At 44.1% G+C, this 27,005-nt stretch overlaps 1 protein-coding gene across 1 annotated transcript; it reads right to left on the reverse strand.

The window, feature by feature from the left end:
* Positions 1-6,005: 6,005 nt before the first annotated feature.
* LOC139570761 (uncharacterized) lies at positions 6,006-19,323 on the reverse strand. Its single transcript, XM_071392912.1, has 18 exons — positions 18,355-19,323; positions 18,123-18,155; positions 17,839-18,011; positions 17,650-17,695; positions 17,430-17,555; positions 17,203-17,307; positions 16,788-17,006; positions 13,998-14,135; positions 13,691-13,795; positions 13,453-13,578; positions 13,122-13,328; positions 12,836-12,976; positions 11,949-12,053; positions 11,732-11,820; positions 10,855-11,560; positions 8,774-10,648; positions 8,314-8,398; positions 6,006-6,950 (listed from the first exon to the last, which is right to left on the reverse strand). Exons 1-18 carry the CDS (start codon positions 18,913-18,915, stop codon positions 6,319-6,321), a joined length of 5,472 nt encoding a protein of 1,823 aa, XP_071249013.1. The 5' UTR covers positions 18,916-19,323; the 3' UTR covers positions 6,006-6,318.
* Positions 19,324-27,005: the final 7,682 nt, after the last annotated feature.

The following is a 27,005-nucleotide window of genomic DNA, read 5'->3' on the forward strand; positions in this document are numbered from 1 at the left end:
CACCCTTTACTCTGGTCTAAAAAAATATCCCAATATCCCAGGGCAGTGATTGGAGACATTTACCTGTGTAGGGTGCTGTCTTTCGGATGGGACATTAAACAGGTGTCCTGACTCTCTTGGTCAGTAAAGATCCCATGGCGCTTATCGTAAGAGTAGGGGTGATAACCCTGGTGTCTTGGCTAAATTCCCAATCTGGCCTTCATACCATCATGGCCACCTAATCATCCCCAGTTTACAATTGGCTCATTCATCCCCCTCCTCTCCCCTGTAACTATTCCCCAGGTCATTGCTGTAAATGAGAATGTGTTCTCAGTCAATTTACCTGGTAAAATATATATATATTCTTTTGTGGCAATTAATTTGAGTACGGTGCCTATAGAAAGTCTACACCCGCTTGAACTTTTTTTCTCACATTTTTCTGTCTTAAAATTAATTCAATGTTTTACCCCTACAGATCTATCTACACAACCTACTCCATATTTTCAAAGTTAAATAAAAGTTAGAACATTTTCCAAATTAAGATATACAGTGCATTCGAAAAGTATTCAGACCCATTGACTTCATCCACAACTTCTCCCCTCTCTCTCCAGATGAAATCTCGCGTCTTGTGACGGCCGGCCGCCCAACAACCTGCCCGCTTGACCCTATCCCCTCCTCTCTTCTCCAGACCATTTCCGGAGACCTTCTCCCTTACCTCACCTCGCTCATCAACTCATCCTTGACCACTGGCTACGTCCCTTCCGTCTTCAAGAGAGCGAGAGTTGCACCCCTTCTGAAAAAACCTACACTCGATCCCTCCGATGTCAACAACTACAGACCAGTATCCCTTCTTTCTTTTCTCTCCAAAACTCTTGAACGTGCCGTCCTTGGCCAGCTCTCCTGCTATCTCTCTCAGAATGACCTTCTTGATCCAAATCAGTCAGGTTTCAAGACTAGTCATTCAACTGAGACTGCTCTTCTCTGTGTCACGGAGGCGCTCCGCACTGCTAAAGCTAACTCTCTCTCCTCTGCTCTCATCCTTCTAGACCTATCGGCTGCCTTTGATACTGTGAACCATCAGATCCTCCTCTCCACCCTCTCCGAGCTGGGCATCTCCGGCGCGGCCCACGCTTGGATTGCGTCCTACCTGACAGGTCGCTCCTACCAGGTGGCGTGGCGAGAATCTGTCTCCGCACCACGTGCTCTCACCACTGGTGTCCCCCAGGGCTCTGTTCTAGGCCCTCTCCTATTCTCGCTATACACCAAGTCACTTGGCTCTGTCATATCCTCACATGGTCTCTCCTATCATTGCTATGCAGACGACACACAATTAATCTTCTCCTTTCCCCCCTCTGATAACCAGGTGGTGAATCGCATCTCTGCATGTCTGGCAGACATATCAGTGTGGATGACGGATCACCACCTCAAGCTGAACCTCGGCAAGACGGAGCTGCTCTTCCTCCCGGGGAAGGACTGCCCGTTCCATGATCTCGCCATCACGGTTGACAACTCCATTGTGTCCTCCTCCCAGAGTGCTAAGAACCTTGGCGTGATCCTGGACAACACCCTGTCGTTCTCAACTAACATCAAGGCGGTGACCCGTTCCTGTAGGTTCATGCTCTACAACATTCGCAGAGTACGACCCTGCCTCACGCAGGAAGCGGCGCAGGTCCTAATCCAGGCACTTGTCATCTCCCGTCTGGATTACTGCAACTCGCTGTTGGCTGGGCTCCCTGCCTGTGCCATTAAACCCCTACAACTCATCCAGAACGCCGCAGCCCGTCTGGTGTTCAACTTTCCCAAGTTCTCTCACGTCACCCCGCTCCTCCGCTCTCTCCACTGGCTTCCAGTTGAAGCTCGCATCCGCTACAAGACCATGGTGCTTGCCTACGGAGCTGTGAGGGGAACGGCACCTCCGTACCTTCAGGCTCTGATCAGGCCCTACACCCAAACAAGGGCACTGCGTTCATCCACCTCTGGCCTGCTCGCCTCCCTACCTCTGAGGAAGTACAGTTCCCGCTCAGCCCAGTCAAAACTGTTCGCTGCTCTGGCACCCCAATGGTGGAACAAACTCCCTCACGACGCCAGGTCAGCGGAGTCAATCACCACCTTCCGGAGACACCTGAAACCCCACCTCTTTAAGGAATACCTAGGATAGGATAAAGTAATCCTTCTAACCCCCCCCCCCCCTTAAAAGAGTTAGATGCACTATTGTAAAGTGGTTGTTCCACTGGATATCATAAGGTGAATGCACCAATTTGTAAGTCGCTCTGGATAAGAGCGTCTGCTAAATGACTTAAATGTAAATGTAAATCCACATGTTACATTACAGCCTTATTCTAAAATGTATTCAATTGTTTGTTTCCCTCATCAATCTACACAAAATACCCCATAATGACTAAGCAAAAATAGGTTTTTAGAAATGTTTGAAAATGTATTAAAACTGAAATATTACATTTACATTGGTATGCAGAACCTTTACTCAGTACTATGTTGAAGCACCTTTGGCAGCGATTACAGCCTTGAGTCATCTTGGGTATGACGCCACAACATTGGCACACCTGTATTTGGGGAGTTTCTCCCATTCCTCTCTGCAGATCCTCTCAAACTCTGTCAGGTTGGATGGGGAGCGTCACTGCACAGCTATTTTCAGGTCTCTCCAGAGATGTTCAACCAGGTTCAAGTCCGGGCTCTGGCTGGGCCACTCAAGGACATTCAGAGACTTGTCCCGAAACCACTCCTGCATTGTCTTGGAAGTTTGCTTAGGGTTGCTGTACTATTGGAAGGTGAACCTTTGTCCCAGTGTGAGGTCCTGAGCACTCTGGAGCAGGTTTTGATCAAGGATCTCTCTGTACTTTGCTCCGTTCATCTTTCCCTCGATCCTGACTAGTCTCCCAGTCCCTGAAAAACATCCCTAAAGCATGATGCTCCCACCACCATGCTTCACCGTAGGGATGGTGCCAGTGTAACCGATGTGAAATGGCTAGCTAGTTAGCGGTGGTGCGCGCTAATAGCGTTTCAATCGGTGACGTCACTCGCTTTGAGACCTTGAAGTAGTGGTTCCCCTTGCCCTGCAAGGGCCACGGCCTTTGTGGAGCGATGGGTAACGATGCTTCGTGGGTGACTGTTGTTGATGAGTGCAGAGGGTCCCTGGTTCGCGCCTGATTCGGTGCGAGGGGACGGACGTAAAGTTAAACTGTTACACCTACACATTTTCTATTGGATTGAGGTCAGGGCTTTGTTATGGCCACTACAATACCTTGACTTTGTTGTCCTTAAGCCATTTTGCCACAACTTTGGAAGTATGCTTGGGGTCAATGTTCATTTGGAAGACCCATTTGCGACCAAGCTTTAACTTCCTGACTGATGTCTTGAGATGTTGCTTCAATATATCCACATCATTTTCCTTCCTCAAGATGCCATCTATTTTGTGAAGTGCACCAGTCCCTCCTGCAGCAAAGCACCCCCACAACATGATGCTGCCACCCCCGTGCTTCACGGTTGGGATGGTGTTCTTCGGCTTGCAAGCCTCCCCCTTTTCCCTCCAAACATAACAATGATCATTATGGCCAAACAGTCATATTTTTGTTTCATCAGACCAGAGGACATTTCTCCAAAAAGTGTGATCTTTGTACCCATGTGCAGTTGCAAACCGTAGTCTGGCTTTTTATGGCGGTTTTGGAGCAGTGGCTTCTTCCTTGCTGAGTGGCCTTTCAGATTATGTCAATATAGGACTCGTTTTACTGTGGATATAGATACTTTTGTACCGGTTTCCTCCAGCATCTTCACAAGGTCCTTTGCTGTTGTTCTGGGATTGATTTGCACTTTTTGCACCAAAGTACGTTCGTCTCTAGGAGACAGAACGCGTCTGAGCGGAATGACGGCTGCGTGGTCCCATGAAGTTTATTCTTGAGTACTATTGTTTGTACAGATGAACGTGGTACCTTTACCATTTTGGAAATCTCAAGTCTCATCTTGCTATTGGTATCCTTTAGTAGTGGTTTCTTTGAAGTGATTCAACCATGAAGGCCTGATTCATGCAGTCTCTTCTGAACAGTTTATGTTGAGATGTGTCTGTTACTTAATCTCTGTGAAGCATTTACTTGGGCTGCAATTTCTGAGGCTGGTAACTCTAATGAACTTATCCTCTGCAACAGAGTTAACTCTGGATCTTCCTTTCCTGTGGTGGTCCTCATGAGATCCAGTTTCATCATAGCACTTGATGGTTTTTGTGACTGAACTAGTAGAAACTTTCTAAGTTATCAAAATGTTCCGGATTGACAGACCTTCATGTCTTAAAGTAATGATGGACTGTAGTTTCTCTTTGCTTATTTGAGCTGTTCTTGCCATAATATGGACTTAGTCTTTTACCAAATAGAGCTATCTTCTGGCACTTTTACTGAAACATTGATTAATGTGCACTGTCCCTGTAAAGATAAACTCAAACTCACATAAGGAAATCAGTCAATTGAAATGAATTCATTAGGTCCTAATCTATGGATTTCACGACTGGGCAGGGGTGCAGCCATGGGTGGGCCGGGTCTGACTTAGTAGCCAGATCCAGCTACTCAGAATGAGTTTTTCCCCCACAAAAGGGCTTTTTTGAATATCACTGTCCATCAATGATTCCCAACCAAATTTATGAGTTTGCCCAATTTTGACAAAAACAATGGCTATACTGTGTTGCCCTAAGAGTTGTGCAATGTTGGTAGAAATGTATTCCAAATGAGTCACAGCTGTAATGACTGTCAAAGGCGCTTCCACCAAGTATTAACTCGGGGGTGGAGACTTATCCAATTATATCAGTATTTTATATTTTCTTAATTTGTAGGTTGCGTAGATCTGTAGGGGTAAAATAATCAAATTGCATCCCGTTTGAATTTTAAGGCAGCAAACAGATTTCTTTAAGGGGTGTAGACTTTCCATCCATGTATTAGCCAGGCTACGCTGAAAACGTTCTGTGTTTGTGTCAAAGTAGTACCAACATGGAATAGGTTCGAGTAGCCTGTCAATCTAATGTATAATTAAAGACACAAGTCATATTTTCATAATAGTCTGGTGTTTATTATCACACCATAGAAAGATGATCTTTCAGGATTGAAACGAATTAGAATAGCAGTATGTTTAGTAACAAGCCTTATGACAGAGGTGTACATGTATTTTTAAGAAACATTCCTTCAGCGACTAAACACACTACAAAAAACTTACCCAGATGCAATTTTTTTATGTTCTGAAAATAATCTTTAGGATGCATTTTCATCGATCTTGACGCTCTGTGCACTACATGTTTATCTCAACAACGTCAGATGTCACAACATGCACACCTCACGGTCACCTATGTACATCATTTTATATTTTGATCAAAATAATACAGAAACATCACAGAAAAGTATGGTAACAGAACTTCCAAAATTACATCTGGAATAGAGTACTACACTGTACATCAACACTGGATTGCACAGATCTTTGTAATTGAATGCTGTGTCATTTCCAAAAAGTGACAAAAAGAAAAATGTTCTCTTTTTAAAATCTAATTCAGCTGAACTTGTGTTACCTTTGCTATGTTGGATGTTCAAAACCTAGTCCTGAGATCATCCTAGAAAATGGGTAAAGATAGAGACTCCTAGGTAGGTAGGAGGGAAAAAACTTGCCGCTGGTCAGCAACAAGCAACCTTACAGCTTGGATAGTAAAAAAAAAAAAAAATAGAACATTAAGTTACAGAAATAAAAGGTAAAGTAATACATAAGAGAACCCTGGAGTGGCCAATCTGCTAGCTAACTACTACACTAGAAAAGCTCTAGCAACAGTGTACAAACAAAAGTTACCTCTTGTATACCTGTAGAATTTCCGTTGGATATTTGTGTACTTGCACAATAAAGTCATCTTCCTTCTTCTTCTTCTGCAGTTAACTTAAAAATTGAGTGAGTATATGTTTTGACAAGAAAGAGACAACGTTAGAATTTCCACTCAACTAAAAGTTTCATATCTCAGAGGCTTCAGAGCCGAATGAAATGCCAAGCACGTGAAATTTTCCAATTATCTAGTTTATTTGTTTCTGTCCAACAAAATTCATACAATAAGTAAAAGTCTAGCATTTTATGAATAAACAACATGCTAATCATCAGTATGCTAAAACTTAAAAAAGAAAAGATTACATACAGCATTTAATCAAAGTGGATACTACCATAACAGAATGTATTATTTGCAATGAAGTAACATTACATCTAAAATCAACCCGTAGGTTGGTATCCAGCGCTCCAGCACAGTAAGGTAACTATGACAATAGAGAAATGAAAATAAAACCACCCCCAATAAAAGACGAATTAATTGGGCATTTCTTAACTCATCTCAGGACCATTGCTTGCCTCGGTCTCCCACTTCTCCAAAAAGTCCTGCAAGTTCAAGTTGAAAGTATCAATACCTTTACCAGACAGATGAACACCATCTGGCCTGTACAGGCCTGCGTCTGAGCCACACATGATGTTGTCATGGGTCAGAGCAGTGCCACCTAGCTCAGCGATGATGGTGTGAACTCTTCTGTTGATGGCAGCCCTAACATTGTCCACTGTGTCGCTGTCCTCTGTGTGCCTCCAGGAAATCCGGGGCAAGATGTCAGACCAGACCAACAGGCATTGTGGGAAAATGCTCCTCATGGAGGTCAGGTCCTTCTTCACAGATGCCAGAAGGGCCTCAGGGTTGTGGGTACCCAGGTCATTCCCACCCAGGTGCAGGATAACCACATCTGGGCTGGGCCACTTGATCTTCAGCTGGTCAAGCTGGGGCAGCAGCTGGGCCCACGTCATGCCCTGTGTGCCCTTCCACCACACCCGCACACTGCTGGGGTCCATGCCCAGCTGCATGCCAATCTCGGGCGACTTGGCCCTCATCTCTGCCCAATATATAAGGGAGTGGCCACAGATCCACACGTTCCTAGGCTCTGTGTTTGCAAAGGTAACTTTGGGAACTTTTCCTGTAAAAACGCAACAATAACACAGGGTACATGTGTGGGTTAGCATCACAGGGGCTCTGCGAGGTTGACGTTACTGACGCACCGGCTCTTGGGACTCCGCAGGCTGCTGGTTGGCTGTTAATCTTCCACCTTTGGCTCAGAACTGACGGAGCTGACGCTCAAGACTATGTTCTCCTGCAGTTAGTTAACCTAGTCTAGTACTATCAAAAAAAAATATCCTAATGAACTGAGGTATAAGAAATATTTGACACTAAAGATAGCTTATACACTAAAGCTAAATAGCAAATGACACCATCTGCAGTCTGACCTAGCTTACTCTTCTTAACGTAGCACTACCACACCCTCATTTCCTCATTATTCAGGCCCTAGCTAGTTGTCAGATTGACAGCAGTCCCAATATTTATCCCTGTTTTATAGTAAAAACAACACTAACAAGTCCCCCCCATTGAAGTAAAAGTTTCTCCCTAGCAGTAGAGATTGGAACACCCACTCCCCTAATCAAGAAACATATAGTAATTCTAATATTGCCAAAAAAAAGTCCTAACGCTTTTGCGGACTTCCTTCAGCTTACCTGATCCCTGTTTCTGTACTACACATAAACAATAATGCAATTCAACAGCTTAAGACCGGTTGATGCAAACTCTGCTAAAATACTTACCTTTATCTGTTGGAGAAATCATTACATGTTAAAGCTAGCTAACATTAATATCTGTCTTTAGAGCAACTCCTGTCCAGAGTAAAGGAACATGGGAGTCTATGCCTATCTATTGTTTCTGTTAGTATTAGTTTATCTGAGCAAAAAACACTTGAGTCTTGAAGACAACATGCTTAAAAATGTGTATTGCATGCGCAACGAATAAACAGATGTTTTAATACTTCTTTATGAGCATAAACCAAGTATGGGAACTCATTTTCCTACTAGGACATACTTGCATTACACAATTCAAGACAAGTGCCAAGCTGGTAAATCGTTACAGGGCCAGCGCTTTCAAAGCAAATATATAGGAACACTTAAAAACCTAGCCCTAACACAAGGATAAAAACAGAAAATGTACATATAGAAAAGCTAAAGCTATCTAAGATATCACTGAAACCTGATTAACTATGGCTGGAATAAGAGCAAGTAAAACCTACATTAAACCTGTCTAAATGAAGCCTCAAACCTATCCGTGTTCCCTCCATGGCTGGTTCTTGACACCTACAGTATGGTATCATCTCATCCTGTACTTTAAATGTGTGTTTAGTGCCCAGTGTCATTTAAGTTGGCTAAAGCTCTTGACTAGTTCTGGTATCACCTAATCTTAACCTAGGCTACAATGTTTGACTGGACACCTCTCTACACTTCAACCTCACTAAGGGTTACCTGTTGCGTTCTTCTTCCTACTGTCACGAGTATCGTTCATTCTTTGCTGATTCTTCTGTCTCATCCGCAGGTTAAACTGCTCCAGCTACAAAGCGACACACACACACACACACACACTGTAAATACAGTCAACTCCTAAATGCAGCAGCTTTGGGCTGACTTGCCAGTGTGCACTAAATCCAGAACATTAAGTTAACAGAAGCAATTTAATATGACATAATTGGGAATACAAAAAGTGTGTACACACACTGAACTTTCCCAAAGTGCACTATCAGGAATTTACAATTTCAAACAACTACCCAAAAAGCTTTAAAATGGCCTATAATGCAATTCAAATGTCAACAACACCAAGGACTGATGGTGGGTTGCTGGCTTGTAGATTATACACAAACTTAACATGATCAGACAGGTACAACTTTTTCTAATTTCTACACATGGAATGAACAAAAACATAACATACCCTTTTCTTCTGTTTGGCCTTGATATCGTCTTCCGTCACTGGTGGACCCGGAGTCTCTGGTGATAGAGGGGGAGGCGAGGCCTGTCCAGCTGCAGCATCAGGGCTTTGTGTGTTGATCTGGAGAGGTATGGTGATATTATGTCTTGGCGAATCCTGCTGTGCACCGGACCCACTTTTGACTGTTTCAATCACCTTGAGGCATCTAGACTGGCTGGTGACTTGGAGGATTTGACTCAAGACATCCATTGTGGGATTCGATACAGTCACCTGATTCAATATATTCACTTGTTGTGTGAGCTGAGTCTTTGCAAACGGTATCATGGGGGCACCAGGATGCCCATAATAAGCGGTGGGCAAGGCCGTGGGTAGGCCAGGGGATTGTCCCACAGGCGAAGTATAAGTATACACCCCAGCTGCTTGTTGACCAGCTGGAACATGAGGTGTGTTTGTCAAGGATGGGACAGGGGAAATATTTTGGGGGGGACTTAAGGGACCGGGCGGCAGTGATGAGAGATAGTTGGTACTAGACCCCTTGCTAGGCCAACCCTTAGGAGCAATGGGCTGTGTCTTCTCAGGGAAGTTCCACTGTGTGGTGGAATAGGATGTGCCAGGATGTGAGGAGGAGGTGGGAGAGGTGGTGGGGGGCGAGACACTCACTTTCTTGGTGAGGCTCTGCATCTGCCTTGCCTTCTCCAAGGCAGCCTCCTCTTCCGGGTCAAGGAACCCTCCATATTCCGGGGTGTCTTGGGGGCTGAGGTACACCTCCTGCTGGGAAGACCTGGAGGGCGAGGCCGACTGGAGGCGTTCGGAATCAGATGAGTTGGTGTTGCGTCGTCGATGCCGATCTCCCCGCCTAGATGAGTGCTTCGTCTCTCTCTCAGAGGAATCTGATGAGTGTTTGGATGACTTTGTCCCGTAGAGGCGCTCCTGGGTCCTGTCTGCCAGCTTGGTGACCTCGGAGGTGTTCAGGTTCAGGCCGATGGCCTGGAGCAGGCTCTTGATCTTGTCGAAGTGCTGTGTCTTGTCCTGACTCTCCTGCTTCTTGGTCTCCTCCACCGGGGCTCTGGCTGGGCTGGACCTCCCGTCATCCCTGGATCTGTCTGTGCGCCCAGGTTTCTCATAGCGCTCCTCCTCAGCCACTGCTGCTGGGGCTTTACCCCCATAGAGGAAGTCATCCTCTTCTTCCACACGTTCAGGTTCTCTCAGGAACTGGGTGTGGGACGTCATTCCTAGAATTCCGGAAAAGCCACCACTGTCCTGGATTGCTCTCTCGTGAGGCAGCAGCCGGTCTTCGTCTCTGGGGTCATCTTTAGAGTCGGAGGTCTTCACTCGCTCCATGTCGAAGGCCCTGTGCGGGCGCTCTGGCTCCTCCTCTCTTCCCCTGTAGGCATCCTTGTACTGATCTTCACCCCCACGTTCACGCGACCCACGATAACACTTTTGAGGTATGGAACTATCCTCCTGAATACCAGCAATCTCCTCTCGAGACTCCTTGACCACAGTGGACAGCAGACCAGCATCCACACCTTTGTTGAGGATGTTGAGGAAACGGGCGAGCTGGGTGTTCAAGTTAGGGTTCTTTTCCTGAGACTCTCGGCTGGGAGGAGGTCGATTTGAAGAATGAGGGTCAAGAGGTGTTTGGAGAACTGGAGAAGGTTGTGATGGGTGCTCTCTAGAAGTCTGCTCATATGGATCATACTTTGCAGATAGGTCAGGAGCAGGATGTCCAGCAGGTGAACCTTCATAATAGGACTTCTGACTGGATGTTTGGGTGAAGGGTGGATGGGCAGAGTGTGGTTTATAGGGCGTCTCAACGTCATAACCGTACTGTTCCACAAGCCTTTGATCAAGAGGTTGAGCTTTAGGGGGTTCAGTCTGCAAAGAAACAAAATAATTTCCCACCACGTCATACAAATCAAAATTGTCTCATGTCGTGCTGATCACAATAATATTGACTGTAATAGGTTTCTTATATTGATATATGAAAACTATATAAAGCACAAGCACCCCATGGAATATAACCAGCTCTTGAAAACAAATGATTCTCTAACTGAAAGAGAAGTTTAGAAATAACAACTGACCTGAATTGGGAAAAGTGGCCCTGTGACATTGTCTGGGCGCTTCTTTAGAATGGACTTGGGTTTGATGTCAGTGGGTGGTTTAGGTTGTGGAGGAAGCTCTGGCATTCCATGATTGTAGTCAAAGCAGGTCTTCTCCATAGGCTTCCCTTCTGGCAGGAAATTGGGAACTCCACCATGTTGCTCCATAGCGACCATGGCTCTCTTGCGGTATATCAACTCATTGAGCTCATCTAGTTCCCTCTTCTTTCTTTCTAGCTCATCGTTCATTCTATCTGGAGGTTTACTTCCCGAGCTTGAACCGTTCTTGGAGCTCCTCTGACTGCTTCCATCTCGCTCCTTGCTGTGGCTCCTTTTCGAGGATGTCCTCTCCTTGCTGCTGCTCCTGTGCTTGGAATCTTTTCTCTCCAGACTGTGGCTTCGTCTCCTGCTCCCACGGCTGCTCCTCTCCCTGCTCCGACTCCTGCTGCGACTGCTCCTGTACCTGTTGCTACCACCCCGCTCTCTGCGCTCCCTGCTCGTGCTCCGCCTTTTCTTCACCCGGCCAAACTGGTCTAGGCTGGGGCTCCGGCTTCGGCTTCTGCGCCCGTATCGCCGCCGGCTGCTGTCTGAGTCCTTGCCACCAGATCCAGAGCCAGCAGTTTTTGACCGCAGAGTTTTTACGACTGCTTTCATCTTGTCCGACTCCTCCAAGGAAGGTTTGTCGTTGCTGGGGCACAAAATAATGAGGGAAATGACTTTGAGCACATCTGTTAAACGTTTAGATTTCAGGGTACGTGTGGCTTGAGCTAACAAATGCCATCCAAAATCGTCACACAATGATACTTTACCTTGACTTCATGTTGGAACCAATACTACTACTAATCACAATCAAACTCACGGAAAATCATCATCTTTGTGCTCTACTTTGACACCTGTGCCCTTGATGAGCAGTTTTGAGTCTCTCATCAGTTTGATGGTCATCTTCTTCTGTAAGACAATAGGCAATTTAATACAACATAGACAGCAACATGTCTATCCCCTAAGTCAATATGATATCCCCCAGCACTAATCATCATTGACCAAAGTCACAGGCTTTTGTTCCATCATAAACCGACCTTTTCTTTTGCTGCCACGCCCACAAGCTTGGGCACACGGGTGAAGACACTGTCGATAAAGCGTTTGATCCTGATCGCTTGGTTACCTCCTTCAGCTGTTTCAAGCTAAGAGAAAATGGAAAGCGTTAAAATGCCCAGCGCAGGTGTTTTTATCTCAAAATCAATTCTGGGTAACAATTAGCTAAGTAACTTATTGTAACAGTTTTCTGTTAAAATTGTCAAAAAGCAACAAAAATAGCTTTTTAGCTAAAATCTCATTCTCAATCAAGGTTTTTGAAAAGACTGTCTGGTCTGAGGGGAGTGGGGAAGGGCACCAAAGCGCTGCATTAACCACAGTTAGGATTGTGGCGCGGGAATCACAATCCACCAGAGTGGAGGGGCTTAAAATATGTAACCTGAAAACGAACTGTTATTTGCAGAGAGGTTTTGAACTTGCTTTGTTAATGGTCTATTAACTTATATTGCCAACGTTGCAAAACCTGCTGATTAGAAGGTCCTGTGGTGATTGTATTTTCAACCAGCAAGTATAGGGAAATAAAAACGGATCACATTTCGTCATACTTTTACAGTGCTAGTTTCATCAGCTGTTGCACAAGTATGATACAAAACACAGGATAAAATCATTTTGACTGTTACTGGGCCTTTAACTTTTGTCTTTCTTTTGAAAAGAATCATCATGTGAACCAGACTCAGTGGAGGACAGCATTTAAATCGATCCATATGACAGCAGCAGTGTGGGTTATATGGAAATGTAACTGTGTGCTCCTCAAGTTGGAAACAACTGGTCAAAAGAACTACATTTCTCTAAATAGCTACTTGCATGTACAGTATACCAATAGATAGTAATTTCCCCATGCCAATCGGATCACAGCTCCAGGGAAACTTACCGGAATGACACTAAACTCCACCTTCTCTGAGATGTCCAGTTTCGTCTCCTCCATGACCTCAGTCAGATGGAAGAAGAGCAGCTGGGGGCTCTGATGGCACTTAATGGTCCCAGACAGCTCCCCAGCTTGCACCACCACACCCTAGACGGGAAAACACTTCACTTAGACATACTGTGCAAATCCATTAAGGCATTACATAAAACATCCCATCCTTCTTTAGTGTGGAAAAACCTAGCCAGCCTCAGACTTAAAGGCATCATGTACCACATGCTAAACATGATCTTACAGTTCTGCGTTGCTCTGTTGACTCCTCAAACGTCTCGGAGAGAATCTCCACGTTGACGGCACGCTCCTCCTTGGTCTCACGGTTGGTGGAGATGTTAAAGTGAACCTTGTCTCCGTCGAACATGGTGGCGTCAGTCAGAACGTCAGCGGCTTCAAACGATAACGGTTTCTGTGTGCCACACACCCACGCCTCCAAAAGGCCCTGCTCCTGGATGGAAAAGGAGATAACATATTCTAAAATCCATGATTTGACAACCCAAAATGTTTTCCAACAAGAACACATAATAATACTGTCTGATTTATACTTTCAATCTTTTAGTAATACACCGTACCTGCTTCTTGTCGGACACCTTGGGGACAGCCTTAACGACCGTTCCTGCATACTGCACAGTGCTAACGTCCTCAAACACCACAGTCCTCTGGGGCAGCACAATCTCCACTGGGGCCACTGGCTTCCACTGGAGACAGTAATAAGGACATGATTGGGTATGTCACAGATGAAAGTACTCAGCTCTGAATGACAGGACATTTTCCACCACCTATCAGATTTTGCATTGAACTGTGCCCCACCTTGTCTTTTCCTGCAGTGTCTTCAACCTTCTTCTCCATGGTATCTTCCAGTGTCACCAAGCACTTCAGCTTCCTTACTCTGATGGCCTTCTCCTTCCCTTTGATCTAATGAAAACAATGACATTATGTTAATGTGACATGTATCAGTCAATCAACAAATAATTTAGACACTGCTATACTTAGGATCAAAACCTGCACATTTAGAGGGTCCTAACATCACTCCCAGGTACAAACTGATCCTAATTCAGTGTCAACAAACTCAATTTGCCACTCAATTATGTGGATGGGAAAGACACAGTATACTCACTGTGACGACTGTAAAGTCCACCTCATCCATAACCGCGAACTCAGTTAGACTCATGTTCTCTGTGGTCTCAAAGGGCAGGTTGTTCTGGTTCGCTGCCATTATGGTGCCAGAGCCACCCTTTACGCTCATTATCACACCCTGGTTAAAATAAAATAAAAAGATAACAGCTAGCTACAGTAGGGATGGCCAACTCTGGTCCCACTGGGCCACTTTGTTTGCAGTAGTTTCTTCCAGCCCAGCTCTAACACACTTGATGTAAATAATTGACGAATATGCTGATTCGGTGAGCGAGTTCATTAGGAAGTGCATTGACGATGTCGTACCCACAGCAACGATAAAAACATTCCCAAACCAGAAACCGTGGATTGACGGCAGCATTCGCGTGAAACTGAAAGCGCGAACCACTGCTTTTAACCAGGGCAAGGTGACCGGAAGCATGACCGAATACAAACAGTGTAGCTATTCTCTCCGCAAGGCAATCAAACAGGCTAAGTCCCAGTACAGAGACAAAATCGAGTCGCAATTCAACAGCTCAGACACAAGAGGTATGTGGCAGGGTCTACAGTCAATCACGGATTACAAAAAGAAAACCAGCCCCGTCGCGGACCAGGATGTCTTGCTCCCAGACAGGCTAAACAACTTTTTTGCCCGCTTTGAGGACAATACAGTGCCACTGACACGGCCCCCTACCAAAACCTGCGGGCTCTCCTTCACTGCAGCCGAGGTGAGTAAAACATTTAAACGTGTTAACCCTCGCAAGGCTGCAGGCCCAGACGGCATTCCCAGCCGCGTCCTCAGAGCATGCGCAGACCAGCTGGCTGGTGTGTTTACGGACATATTCAATCAATCCTTATCCCAGTCTGCTGTTCCCACATGCTTCAAGAGGGCCACCATTGTTCCTGTTCCCAAGAAAGCTAAGGTAACTGAGCTAAACGACTACCGCCCCGTAGCACTCACTTCCGTCATCATGAAGTGCTTTGAGAGACTAGTCAAGGACCATATCACCTCCACCCTACCGGACACCCTAGACCCACTCCAATTTGCTTACCGACCCAATAGGTCCACAGACGACGCAATCGCAACCACACTGCACACTGCCCTAACCCATCTGGACAAGAGGAATACCCATGTGAGAATGCTGTTCATCGATTACAGCTCAGCATTTAACACCATAGTACCCTCCAAACTCGTCATCAAGCTCGAGACCCTGGGTCTCGACCCCGCCCTGTGCAACTGGGTCCTGGACTTCCTGACGGGCCGCCCCCAGGTGGTGAGGGTAGGTAACAACATCTCCACCCCGCTGATCCTCAACACTGGGGCCCCACAAGGGTGCGTTCTGAGCCCTCTCCTGTACTCCCTGTTCACCCACGACTGCGTGGCCATGCACGCCTCCAACTCAATCATCAAGTTTGCGGATGACACTACAGTGGTAGGCTTGATTACCAACAACGACGAGACGGCCTACAGGGAGGAGGTGAGGGCCCTCGGAGTGTGGTGTCAGGAAAATAACCTCACACTCAACGTCAACAAAACAAAGGAGATGATTGTGGACTTCAGGAAACAGCAGAGGGAGCACCCCCCTATCCACATCGACGGGTCAGTAGTGGAGAAGGTGGAAAGTTTTAAGTTCCTCGGTGTACACATCACGGACAAACTGAATTGGTCCACCCACACAGACAGCGTTGTGAAGAAGGCGCAGCAGCGCCTCTTCAACCTCAGGAGGCTGAAGAAATTCGGCTTGTCACCAAAAGCACTCACAAACTTCTACAGATGCACAATCGAGAGCATCCTGTCGGGCTGTATCACCGCCTGGTACGGCAACTGCTCCGCCCACAACCGTAAGGCTCTCCAGAGGGTAGTGAGGTCTGCAGAACGCATCACCAGGGGCAAACTACCTGCCCTCCAGGACACCTACACCACCCGATGTCACAGGAAGGCCATAAAGATCATCAAGGACAACAACCACCCAAGCCACTGCCTGTTCACCCCGCTATCATCCAGAAGGCGAGGTCAGTACAGGTGCATCAAAGCAGGGACCGAGAGACTGAAAAACAGCTTCTATCTCAAGGCCATCAGACTGTTAAACAGCCACCACTAACATTTAGCGGCCGCTGCCAACATACTGACTCAACTCCAGCCACTTTAAAAATGGGAATTGATGGAAATTATGTAAAAATGTACCACTAGCCACTTTAAACAATGCCACTTAATACAATGTTTACATACCCTACATTACCCATCTCATATGTATATACTGTACTCTATATCATCTACTGCATCTTGCCATCTTTATGTAATACATGTACCACTAGCCACTTTAAACTATGCCACTTTATGTTTACATACCCTACAGTACTCATCTCATATGTATATACCGTACTCTATACCATCTACTGCATCTGCCATGCCGTTCTGTACCACCACTCATTCATATATCTTTATGTACATATTCTTTATCCCTTTACACTTGTGTGTGTGTGTAAGGTAGTAGTTGTGGAATTGTTAGGTTAGATTACTGTTGGTTATTACTGCATTGTCGGAACTAGAAGCACAAGCATTTCGCTACACTCGCATTAACATCTGCTAACCATGTGTATGTGACTAATAAAATTTGATTTGATTTGATTTAATTGTGGTCTCAATTGAAGATCTTGAATAGATTATTATTTGACCCGGGTGTAGTCATACTGTGCTGGATAAAAGGCGTGCAGCTCTCCAGGACCAGAGTTTACATCCACATTTTTTACCAAAATTAAAGTGTAAGAATATAGGTGTGCCACTCAGACTTACCACTTCCCTCTTCTCTCCAGTGATCTTAAAAGTCTGTGGTGTCTTCGGCCGAATACTAGTGGCTCTAACGTTTTGGGAAACTATGTCGGTTAATAAGTTGAACGTCACATGGTCCCCTTGCAACAGGGTGATGGTGCTGTCCTTCTCTGAGTAAAGCAGCGCTCTTGTCTTGCCATCAATGTTGGCCTCAATTTGGCCAGGTTTCTGCTTTGCACCAGGCTGTGTGGGGGCACATACATTCAGTTAATACCAACTGGGACATTTTTAAACGAGATGCCAAGTATTAGTCATAACAAGCCAAGCATAGAATCAAATATACTTACAATAATCAAAACATCTCATTCTGGCAGTGATGAAAATGTTCATAAAGTCAAGAATTAATACATGTTTTCTTTGTGCTACAGAGTTCTCTCACCTGCTGCTCCGGGATAGCATTGCAGACAAAACCTTCAATAATGGTGGAGTCAATCTCCTCAGTCCCCCCTGGAGGTACAGATACATCGGTGGCACACTCCCCTGCCTGGGTTTACAATACAGGGAAGTATAAAAAAGGCAAATACAATGAAAACCAATGGCTCAAACTCCTCCGACGAATGTTTCCCTTTTAACAATATCTAGCAACATTTTTCTAAAGTGACCCACCTTCTCCTTATAGGCTGTAAAATGCACCCTGACTCCAGGTATCATGTTCTTGGGGACTCCCAGAAACGCATCAAAAGTGAAGGAATATTTTTTGAGATCGTCTCTTTCGATGTAGCCATAAGTTGGCTGTGGACAGGAGAGCACAATTTGAGAATGCAATGTTTACTAGTGGAGATTAAGAACCTTCCATTCAAGCAGGATTCTCAGCATTTGGACTTACCCCAATGAACGAGATGACCCCCTTGGATCTTCCAGGTGGAGGAGGCCTATGAGTTATAAAAATATATGCGTATAAACAGAACTTCCTGAACAACTAATGTAACGTATGGAAGATCCAACTACTGTATGCAATCAAACACTAATCGCACAGTGATGATGACACCTAATTTGTTGACATAATGACCATTACTTGTCATTGTAGCTCTTCTTCCCTGATGATTTTTTGTCCTTCTTGGACACTTTGCTCTTCTGTTCATCAGTCTGGGGTGGATCAGGCTGAGGGACCTCGGAGCCCCGGCAGAGTCCCCACACATCAGGCACTACAGTCGTCTCAGTCGGAAGGGGGGCTGTTGTCGGAACGGGCTGTTGTCGGGAAGAGAAAAGGAGCCAGTGAAAAGTTGAAGGTAAGTAGCAAAATGCTATTGAAATTGTATCATAGTGATGACAAGACAGTACAGACACAGTGGCACTTACCCACGACGGCGGAGGAACAGCATAAGGGTTTACCTAAAGGAGGCAGACCTGATGTTAGGGATGATTTTTTATTTAAATATTTTATTCATGAAGAACAAACTAATTGTTCTTGATTGCACATTCAAACCATGGCATGTTATTATAACACGAAGACATTTTTTTTTTTTTTTTACAAGTTTAACATTGAGAATTTGCCATATGCAGAAAGCACAAGTTGTCTAGCTAAAATTACCTCGCTTTGCCAGGGTGGAGGAAAGCCAGAGTTGTCCACCAGAGGCGGGACCATGGGCGGCATACCTGGGGGAGGAATACCAGGGGGCGGAATACCTGGGGGGGGCATAACTGGCGGGGCCATAACTGGGGGGGGCATTGGTCCTGGTACATTCCCCATCATCGGATCATATGGTCCGGGCATACCTGGACCATACCCAAATCCTGGTCCATCCATCGGTGGCCCATCAAAACATCCATCCATAGGGCCACCTGGACCCATTGGCCCATATCCATCCATGGGGCCTCTTGGCCCATATCCATCCATGGGGCCACCTGGACCCATTGGCCCATAGCCTGGCCCATATCCGTGATAATCAGGGGGCATGGGGCCTTGCATCATTGGATCTCCCATAAAGTTAGGATGTGGACCGGGGCCACCGTGAAAAGGACCAAAAGGTCCAGACGGCCCACACCAACCTGGTCCTGGGCCCATGTCAAATGGATGAGGCCGCCTTGGTCCCATGTCAAATGGAGGAGGTCCATTGCCTTTTCCACGCTTCCGACCACCTCCTCGTCCCATTTCGAAATGTTTTATGAAAGCTAGCTAGCTCGCAAGCTAACGTAAGCAGAAAGAACTCTTCAAAGGGGACGCGAACGTTGAAATGCTGGCTAGATTACCATACTAGCTAGGTACATATCTCTGATATTGCTATATATGATGGTGCACGTATTCACTATTGCAAGTTTGTGGTTTGATAGGTAAATGTTCGGTTAACGTTATATGGAAACTCAAACAACTCCCGTTAGCGGGATAGCTATATAGCTAGCAATATAACCTCACCACCAGATACGAGCGAACTTGTTGCGGATATTGTGGCTGTGGAGACATGACGTATATCCGATGTAGATAGCGCCAAATCCATAGACTGTGAAAAAATCGATAAAATCATATGAAAGGGTCGCCACTAGTTTATACAATTTATCTTCTTAAAACGTGATTTTAAACATAACCCTAACCACACTGATAACCTTATGCCAAAAATGTACCTTAAATTAAGACCAAAAAGCACATTGGTAACTAGTCACAACCCCCCTGCCCTGACCAACCAAATATCCCCCCCCCTCACTGCAACTGCATTGAACTATTCTCCAGCAGCCTAAACTGTGTCAGATATTAAAGCGGGTGCAGCGAAATGTTTATAATAGTGTGGACTACAACTAGCTAGTGTGTATTTAAATCTGTCCAATTTCACACATGTACCTGTGTATTAATATACTTGTGTGAATCGGACATGTGTTTTTCCATATCCCACTCCCTGAAAAGGGTCACGGCCAGGGTCTGCCACATCCTGGTCTATTATTCTGAACATAAATCGAAGACACTCCATCAGCCATGGACCTTAGAGGCTGCTGCCCTATGTACATAGACATGGAACACTGGTTACTTTAATAATGAAACACTGGTCCCTTTATAAAAAAAAAATTACATACTGTTTTACAATTTCATATGTACAGTTGAAGTCAGAAGTTTACATACACCTTAGCCAAATACATTTAAACTCCGTTTTTCACAATTCCTGACATTTAATCCTAGTAAAAATGCCTTGTCTTAGATCAGTTAGGATCACCACTTTATTTTAAGAATGTGAAATGTCAGAATAATAGTAGAGAGAATGATTTATTTCAGCTTTTATTTCTTTCATCACATTCCCAGTGGGTCAGAAGTTTACATACACTCAATTAGTATTTGGTAGCATTGCCTTTAAATTGTTTAACTTGGGTCAAACGTTTTGGGTAGCCTTCCAAAAGCTTCCTACAATAAGTTGGGTGAATTTTGGCCCATTCCTCCTTACAGAGCTGGTGTAACTGAGTCAGGTTTGTAGGCCTCCTTGCTCGCACACGCTTTTCAGTCCTGCCCATAAATTGTCTGTAGTATTGAGGTCAGGGCTTTGTGATTTTTTTGCCACTCTAATACCTTGACTTTGTTGTCCTGAAGCCATTTTGTCACTACTTTGGAAGTATGCTTGGGGTCATTGTCCATTTGGAAGACCCATTTGCGACCAAGCTTTAACTTCCTGACTGATGTCTTGAGATGTCGCTTCAATATATCCACATAATTTTCCTTCCTCAAGATGCCATCTATTTTGTGAAGTGCACCAGTCCCCCCTGCAGCAAAGCACCCCCATAACATGATGCTGCCACCCCCATGCTTCATGGTTGGGATGGTGTTCTTCGGCTTGCAAGTCTCCCCCTTTTTCCTCCAAACATAACGATGGTCATTATGGCCAAAAAGTACAATCTTTGTCCCCATGTGCATTTGAAAACCGTAGTCTGTTTTTTTTATGGTGGTTTTGGAGCAGTTGCTTCTTCCTTGCTGAGCGGCCTTTCAGGTTATGTCGATATAGGACTCGTTTAACTGTGGATACAGATACTTTTGTACCGGTTTCCTCCAGCATCTTCACAAGGTCCTTTGCTGTTGTTCTGGGATTGATTTGCACTTTTCTCACCAAAGTACGTTAATCTCTAGAAGACAGAACGCGTCTCCTTCCTGAGCTGTATGACGGCTGCGTGATCCCATGGTGTTTATAGTTGCGTACTATTGTTTGTACAGATGAACATGGTACCTTCAGGCATTTGGAAATTGCTCCCAAGGATGAATCAGACTTGTGGAGGTCTACAATTTCTTTTCTGAGGTCTTGGCTGATTTCTTTTGATTTTCCCATGATGTCAAGCAAAGAGGCATTGAGTTTGGAGGTAGGCCTTGAAATACATCCACAGGTACACCTCCAATTTCCTCAAATTATGTCAATTAGCCTTTCAGAAGCTTCTAAAGCCATGACATCATTTTCTGGAATTATCCAAGCTGTTTAAAAGCACAGTCAACTTAGTGTATGTAAACTTCTGACCCACTGAAATTGTGATACAGTAAATTATAAGTCAAATAATCTGTCTGTAAACAATTGTTGGAAAAAATGACTTGTGTCATGCACAAAGTAGATGTCCTAACTAACTCTACAATGAGATAGTTTGTTAACAAGAAATTTGTGGAGTGGTTGAAAAATGAGTTTTAATGACTCCAACCTAAGTGTATGTAAACTTCCGACTTCAACTGTATATACTGTACTCTAGTCAAGGTCATCCTATTCAACTACTGCGGTACATATACTATTCTATCCTGCGTATTCTTCAGATATACTACATATTCTATCCACATACTGTCCATCATGTTTATACATCCCATTACACACACACATATATAAACACACATTATATACAGTACCAGTCAAAAGTTTGGACACACCTACTCATTCAAGGGTTTTTCTTTATTTTTACTATTTTCTAAATTGTAGAATAATAGTGAAGACATCTAAACTAAGAAATAACACATATGGAATCATGTAGTAACCAAAAAAGTGTTAAACAAATACTTTTTTATAGCTGTGCAGCGACGCTCCCCATCCAACCTGACAGAGCATGAGAGGATCTGCAGAGAAGAATAGGAGAAACTCCCTAAATACAGGTGTGCCAGACTTGTAGCATCATACCCAAGAAGAATCGAGGCTGTAATCACTGCCAAAGGTGCTTCAACAAAGTACTGAGTACAGGGTCTGAATACTTATGTAAATGTGATATTTTCTAGTATGTGAACTTTGTGGAATATTTTTGGACCATTAGCTTCCCTGAAAACAGGTACTAACAGGAGGGGCAATATGAGTCTGTCAGAGGTCTTTACCCTGAATGGGGATAGTGATGGAGGCTTTGGTGGTCCACACAACAAAGAGGCAGGTGTCCCTTCCAGTGATGTGGAGCTGCCTTTGGACCTCACGGAGGCTGTAAGACCCTCCCTCCATGATATAGAAATATATAAATCCTTTGACTTCACTACCTCTTCAATGGTGTGGTCCCTTTTGCACCATAGGGACACTTGATCTCCACCACTGCTGTGGTGCCCACCAGACCATCCGGTAAGCCACCCAGGATCCCAGACCCCGTGACCCAAAGCCCTGACTCATGCACATCCATCTCTGTAGCCATTTTTAATGTCTTGCTGCCCTCCTCTTCGTTATCTGTGCCCCACTTTACAGACAACACCCCCGACATACAGTACAAAACAATTATCTAGTCTACGTAATAGAAACAAATGTTTTATATTTATACTGCTCTGCTAAACTACCTAGCTAAAAAGTGTAGTCAGTGGCTAGCTAAGACAGAGAAAAGGGATGTAAATTCATGGATTGGGCACAAAGGTCTCTGATCTCGCTGTTGAACGCTCCTGAGTGGCACAGTGTTCTAAGGCACTACATCTCAGAGCTAGAGGAGTCACTACGACCCTGGTTCGATTCCAGGCTGTATCACAAACGGCTGTGATTGGGAATCCCATAGGGCGGCGCACAATTGGCCCAACGTCATCCGGGTTAGGCCGTCATTGTAAATAAGAATTTGAATAAATAACAATTTGTTCTTAACCGACTTGCCAAATATGGTAGCGAGAGGAAGCCAAGCCAGAAACGAGATGGATTTTGGCCAACGTTCTGCTAATTTACTCATCGATGAAACATTTGATCTCAATGCAGTTCTGGTCACAAAACTAGAATCTGTTATGCACAGAGTGGACGAAGTTATTTAGACTTTACCCTTTGCCAAAGTTTCAAAAAAATGATCGTTGTTTGGGAGTGCAAGGCGAATTGAATTATTGCACACGCGCACTTCACAGAGTAGGCGTTCCCCAACGGAAACATGCAAATATAGGCTACAGGATCTCGGTGGCTCGTGCTTGGCCCTCGTCATCCTCCTCTGCCAAATATTCCCATTTGAAACGACAGGTTGTGGTCTCTTGGTTTAGGGATACGCATCTTTGGTCGTATTTTAGGTCTTATCTGTTGCTAATTAGCATATTGTTGAGTAAATTGCGGCGAATATATTGAGAAAACTCACCTTGTCCAAAAGAGAATTACATGGCTATTGTAAGAAATGCTGTCTTCATTGACCTTAACACATAGCTATAATACTGTTATAATGCCTTCCTTATTAAAGCAGACTTTGTTGCAAATATCTTGCTACACCCCACAGTTAAACACCATCTGCCCGTAACAGATACAAACCTCACTCCCCCACGCAGGGGAGGATGGCTGACTCAGACCTTTTATTACCACTGATTGTTACTATATGTTACTATACGAGCACGCACACGCACATGCACACACACACACACACCCTTGTTTCAGGCTGGGTTTCCAAGAACAAAGAACAGTGCCAAGAACCAATGAGGCATTGACACCAGCGTGGAGGGAACGGGCCTCCACTTACAACGACCAATCAGGAGTACGAACTACCAGAATCTACCTACGTCATTCACTGTATAAAATGTACTGCACAATATGTTACGGGACTCGCTTCTGCTAGTTCCTTCTGAGCTAAAATGAACGAGTCCGTGCACGCTTTGCTCAGATATCTTTACATCCGAATAAACTGTCTTACTATACCTTATCCACCTCGTCCAGCGTCTCAACTTGGTCTCATTTCTCTAGTAACGAATCATCAACAAAACTTGGTAGCAGAGGATGGTTTTCAACCTTTGAATTCGGTCTATAGAGAGTTGATGTGAGAAAAGAGAAGTTTGAGACAGATTCCAGAAGGACGGGTGACCTGTCCACAGGAGCCATTGGGGATTCAACTCACCCCAGGAAACTGATCAAAGAGCTCGACATTAAAAGGCAAGCAGAGCCTGTTAAATCAAAATCTGTATATTGTATTATAGCCAATATCTAAATTGAGATCAGGACTACTGGGTGTGAGTATGAATTTCTGTTAAATTTATGTGAAATTGTCCATAACTAAAGGCATTGTGTAAAGATATCTGAGTAATAAGAGGTCAAGATTCATATAGTCTGCCAATAGTTGAGTTTGATCAACTAGGTGTAACAGTGAGGAATCTAACCTGAAAAAGATTCATATCGTCTGGCAATAGTTGATATGTCTATCAACTAGGTGTAACAGTGAGGAATCTAACCTGAAAAAGATTCATATAGTTTGGCAATAGTTGATATGTCTATCAACTAGGTGTAACAGTGAGGAATCTAAATTTGAAAAAGGTTCATATAGTCAGCAATGGTTGATGTGGCTATCAACTAGGTGTAACAGTGAGGAATCTAAATTTGAAAAAGGTTCATATAGTCTGCAAATGGTTGATGTGGCTATCAACTAGGTGTAACAGTGAGGAATCTAAATTTGAAAAAAGGTTCATATAGCCTGGCATAATTGATGTGACTATCAACTAGGTGTAACAGTGAGGAATCTGATGATGTGATGAAATGAATGTGAAATGATGGAATGTAATATTGTGTGATATATTGTATTAGCAAACCCGGGACTAGTCGATAACTATTTTTCGACTAGGAGCATCGGTAAGAAGTCTAGCTTGGACTAGGAGTATAGGAATTAAACCTGAACTCTCCAAATTAATGTAACAGCTTGACCGTTTCACGAGACTGATTGTTACTAATTACTGGTATTCTACAGTAAGGCTGTGTTGAAGTGACCGCCGAGTCAAAAGTTTGGGCCGTTTTGCAGCCGCCGTGCTGAGTGATGACTTGATTGTATTAAGCTTGATTTTTCCCTCTTGAGCTGTTGGTATTTCCTTAAGGACTAGAATTCATTTGACAATTATTATAGAAGCGCTTGAATATATTAATATATTGTCCCAAAAGGACACATTTGAAATACTTTGGGAAAGTATTTAATTAATTAGTTGAATATGTGATAATAATATTTTTTGAGAAAAATAAGTCCTAGAATTAATTAAATAATTATTCTAGAAGCGCTTGAATTTACTAATATATTGTTCCAAAAGGATATAACTGAAATACTTTGGGAAGGTATTTAAATAATTAATTAATTATGGACAAATAAAACTTATTGAGAAAAATAAGTCCCATAATTAATTCAATAATTATCTCAGAAGCGCTCAAATTTATTAACATATTGTTCCAAAAGGATATTGCCGAAATACTTTGGGAAAGTATTTAATTAATTCACCAAACATAAAGTAATAACAGTCTTTGTGTACGAGGGTGGGACACAAGAGATAAGTCTGTGTCGGCACCAAGAATACGTCGCTGGTTTCGACCAGTGACGGGCTAAGTACACCAAGATAGTAAAAGACCCAGACATAGCTTAACGACAAAATGGCCACAACCACCGTCCCCAAACTCAAATTCAATACTAATGGGAAAAGGTACCTTTTGGTAATGGTAGACAGGTTTTCCAAATGGGTCGAGGCAATACCAACAGCACGTGAGGATGCCAGGTCAGTCATTGGGTGGCTGCAGACTGAACTCATACCAAGGTATTGAGCATAAGTTTGGGTCAGTGTACAGGCCCCAATCTCAAGGCCTCGTGAAACGCGCCAATCAAATGTATGTGCAGGTTCGAAGTTGACATGGGTCGAAGCCCTGCCCCTGGCGTTGATGGCCATGCTGATTATGTGAGAAAATTGACGGAACTTTCTGCAGCTCTCTCCACACAGATTCACAAGGTCCAAGAGGGGGAGCTGACGGGAGATCCGCCACCACTGAAGGTAAAAAATTGGTGACTGGGTGGGGGTTAAAGTCCACAAGAGAAAGTGGCTGGAACCCAGGTGGACTGGACAGTACGAAGTGAAGGAGATTACTTCACACTCAGTTCAGGTCAAAGGTAAATCAGGCGCACCTTGGCACCACCTCACACATTGCACTCCAGCTCCAATTCCTTCCAGAACACTGACAGAAGTCAGAGCTGATTTAAGCGGCCTAAATTCGATTTTAAATGAAGACACTCCTGACTCAGGTGATGCGGCATCAAACTCCGCCTCCCCTGAAAAAGGAACCTCGCCCAGTTAGAGGGACATTTCTCCCTCCCTGGGCAAGGCTAGGGATATCTGGCCCCTTATTTGTGATATTCCTACTGATATTTGGGGTGTCCCTGGGCATTTTCACATGGTTAATAGAACAACTATAACCGGATCCCCATGGCACTTTATGATTGCATCCCTATGTATGTATTGTATCAGGCTTTTATGCAAGAAAAAGTAAGGACATGTATATAAATTACATAACCATATATACTTAAGTTACATATTAACCACATACTATAATCTTACATTATTTGTCACGGACACTCTAGTCCAACTAGGTAATAACAGATAAAAAAAATCAAAAATCAAAAATTATAAAACAAAAGTTATAATAAGAAACTAATATGGCTCAAATTGAGAAGGTTGAATAGAGCTGGTGGAGAGCTGTGCAGAGAATGGACAGAAGATGGCAGTATTGCAGCACTCAACGGTCTCCCAGCCGACGGAGAGCCTGGTTGAATGCTGGTGACATAAAAATAAAAAATAAAAAACTTAAAACCAATTCGAAGTAATTTTTAAAGGGACAGTACACGTTTATCACAGTTGTGTGAATGAGTTACATGAAACATCGGGGAAATTTCAAACGAATGAATAGGGTATTATCATAATTATTAGATTTTGTTTTTGTAGTAAACGTTTGGGTTAAGGGTTTCCGTGTTCCCAGAGATAAGATATCTTAAAGGAGTACACTTATATATATATTAGGAGGATTATTTTCTGAGTTTTATTTAGACAAGGGATTTTTTAAGATAAAGGGTTCTTTTAGTATGTCTAGACAT

The sequence above is a fragment of the Salvelinus alpinus genome, chromosome 3 (genome assembly GCF_045679555.1).
Source record: "Salvelinus alpinus chromosome 3, SLU_Salpinus.1, whole genome shotgun sequence".
NCBI lineage: Eukaryota > Metazoa > Chordata > Actinopteri > Salmoniformes > Salmonidae > Salvelinus > Salvelinus alpinus.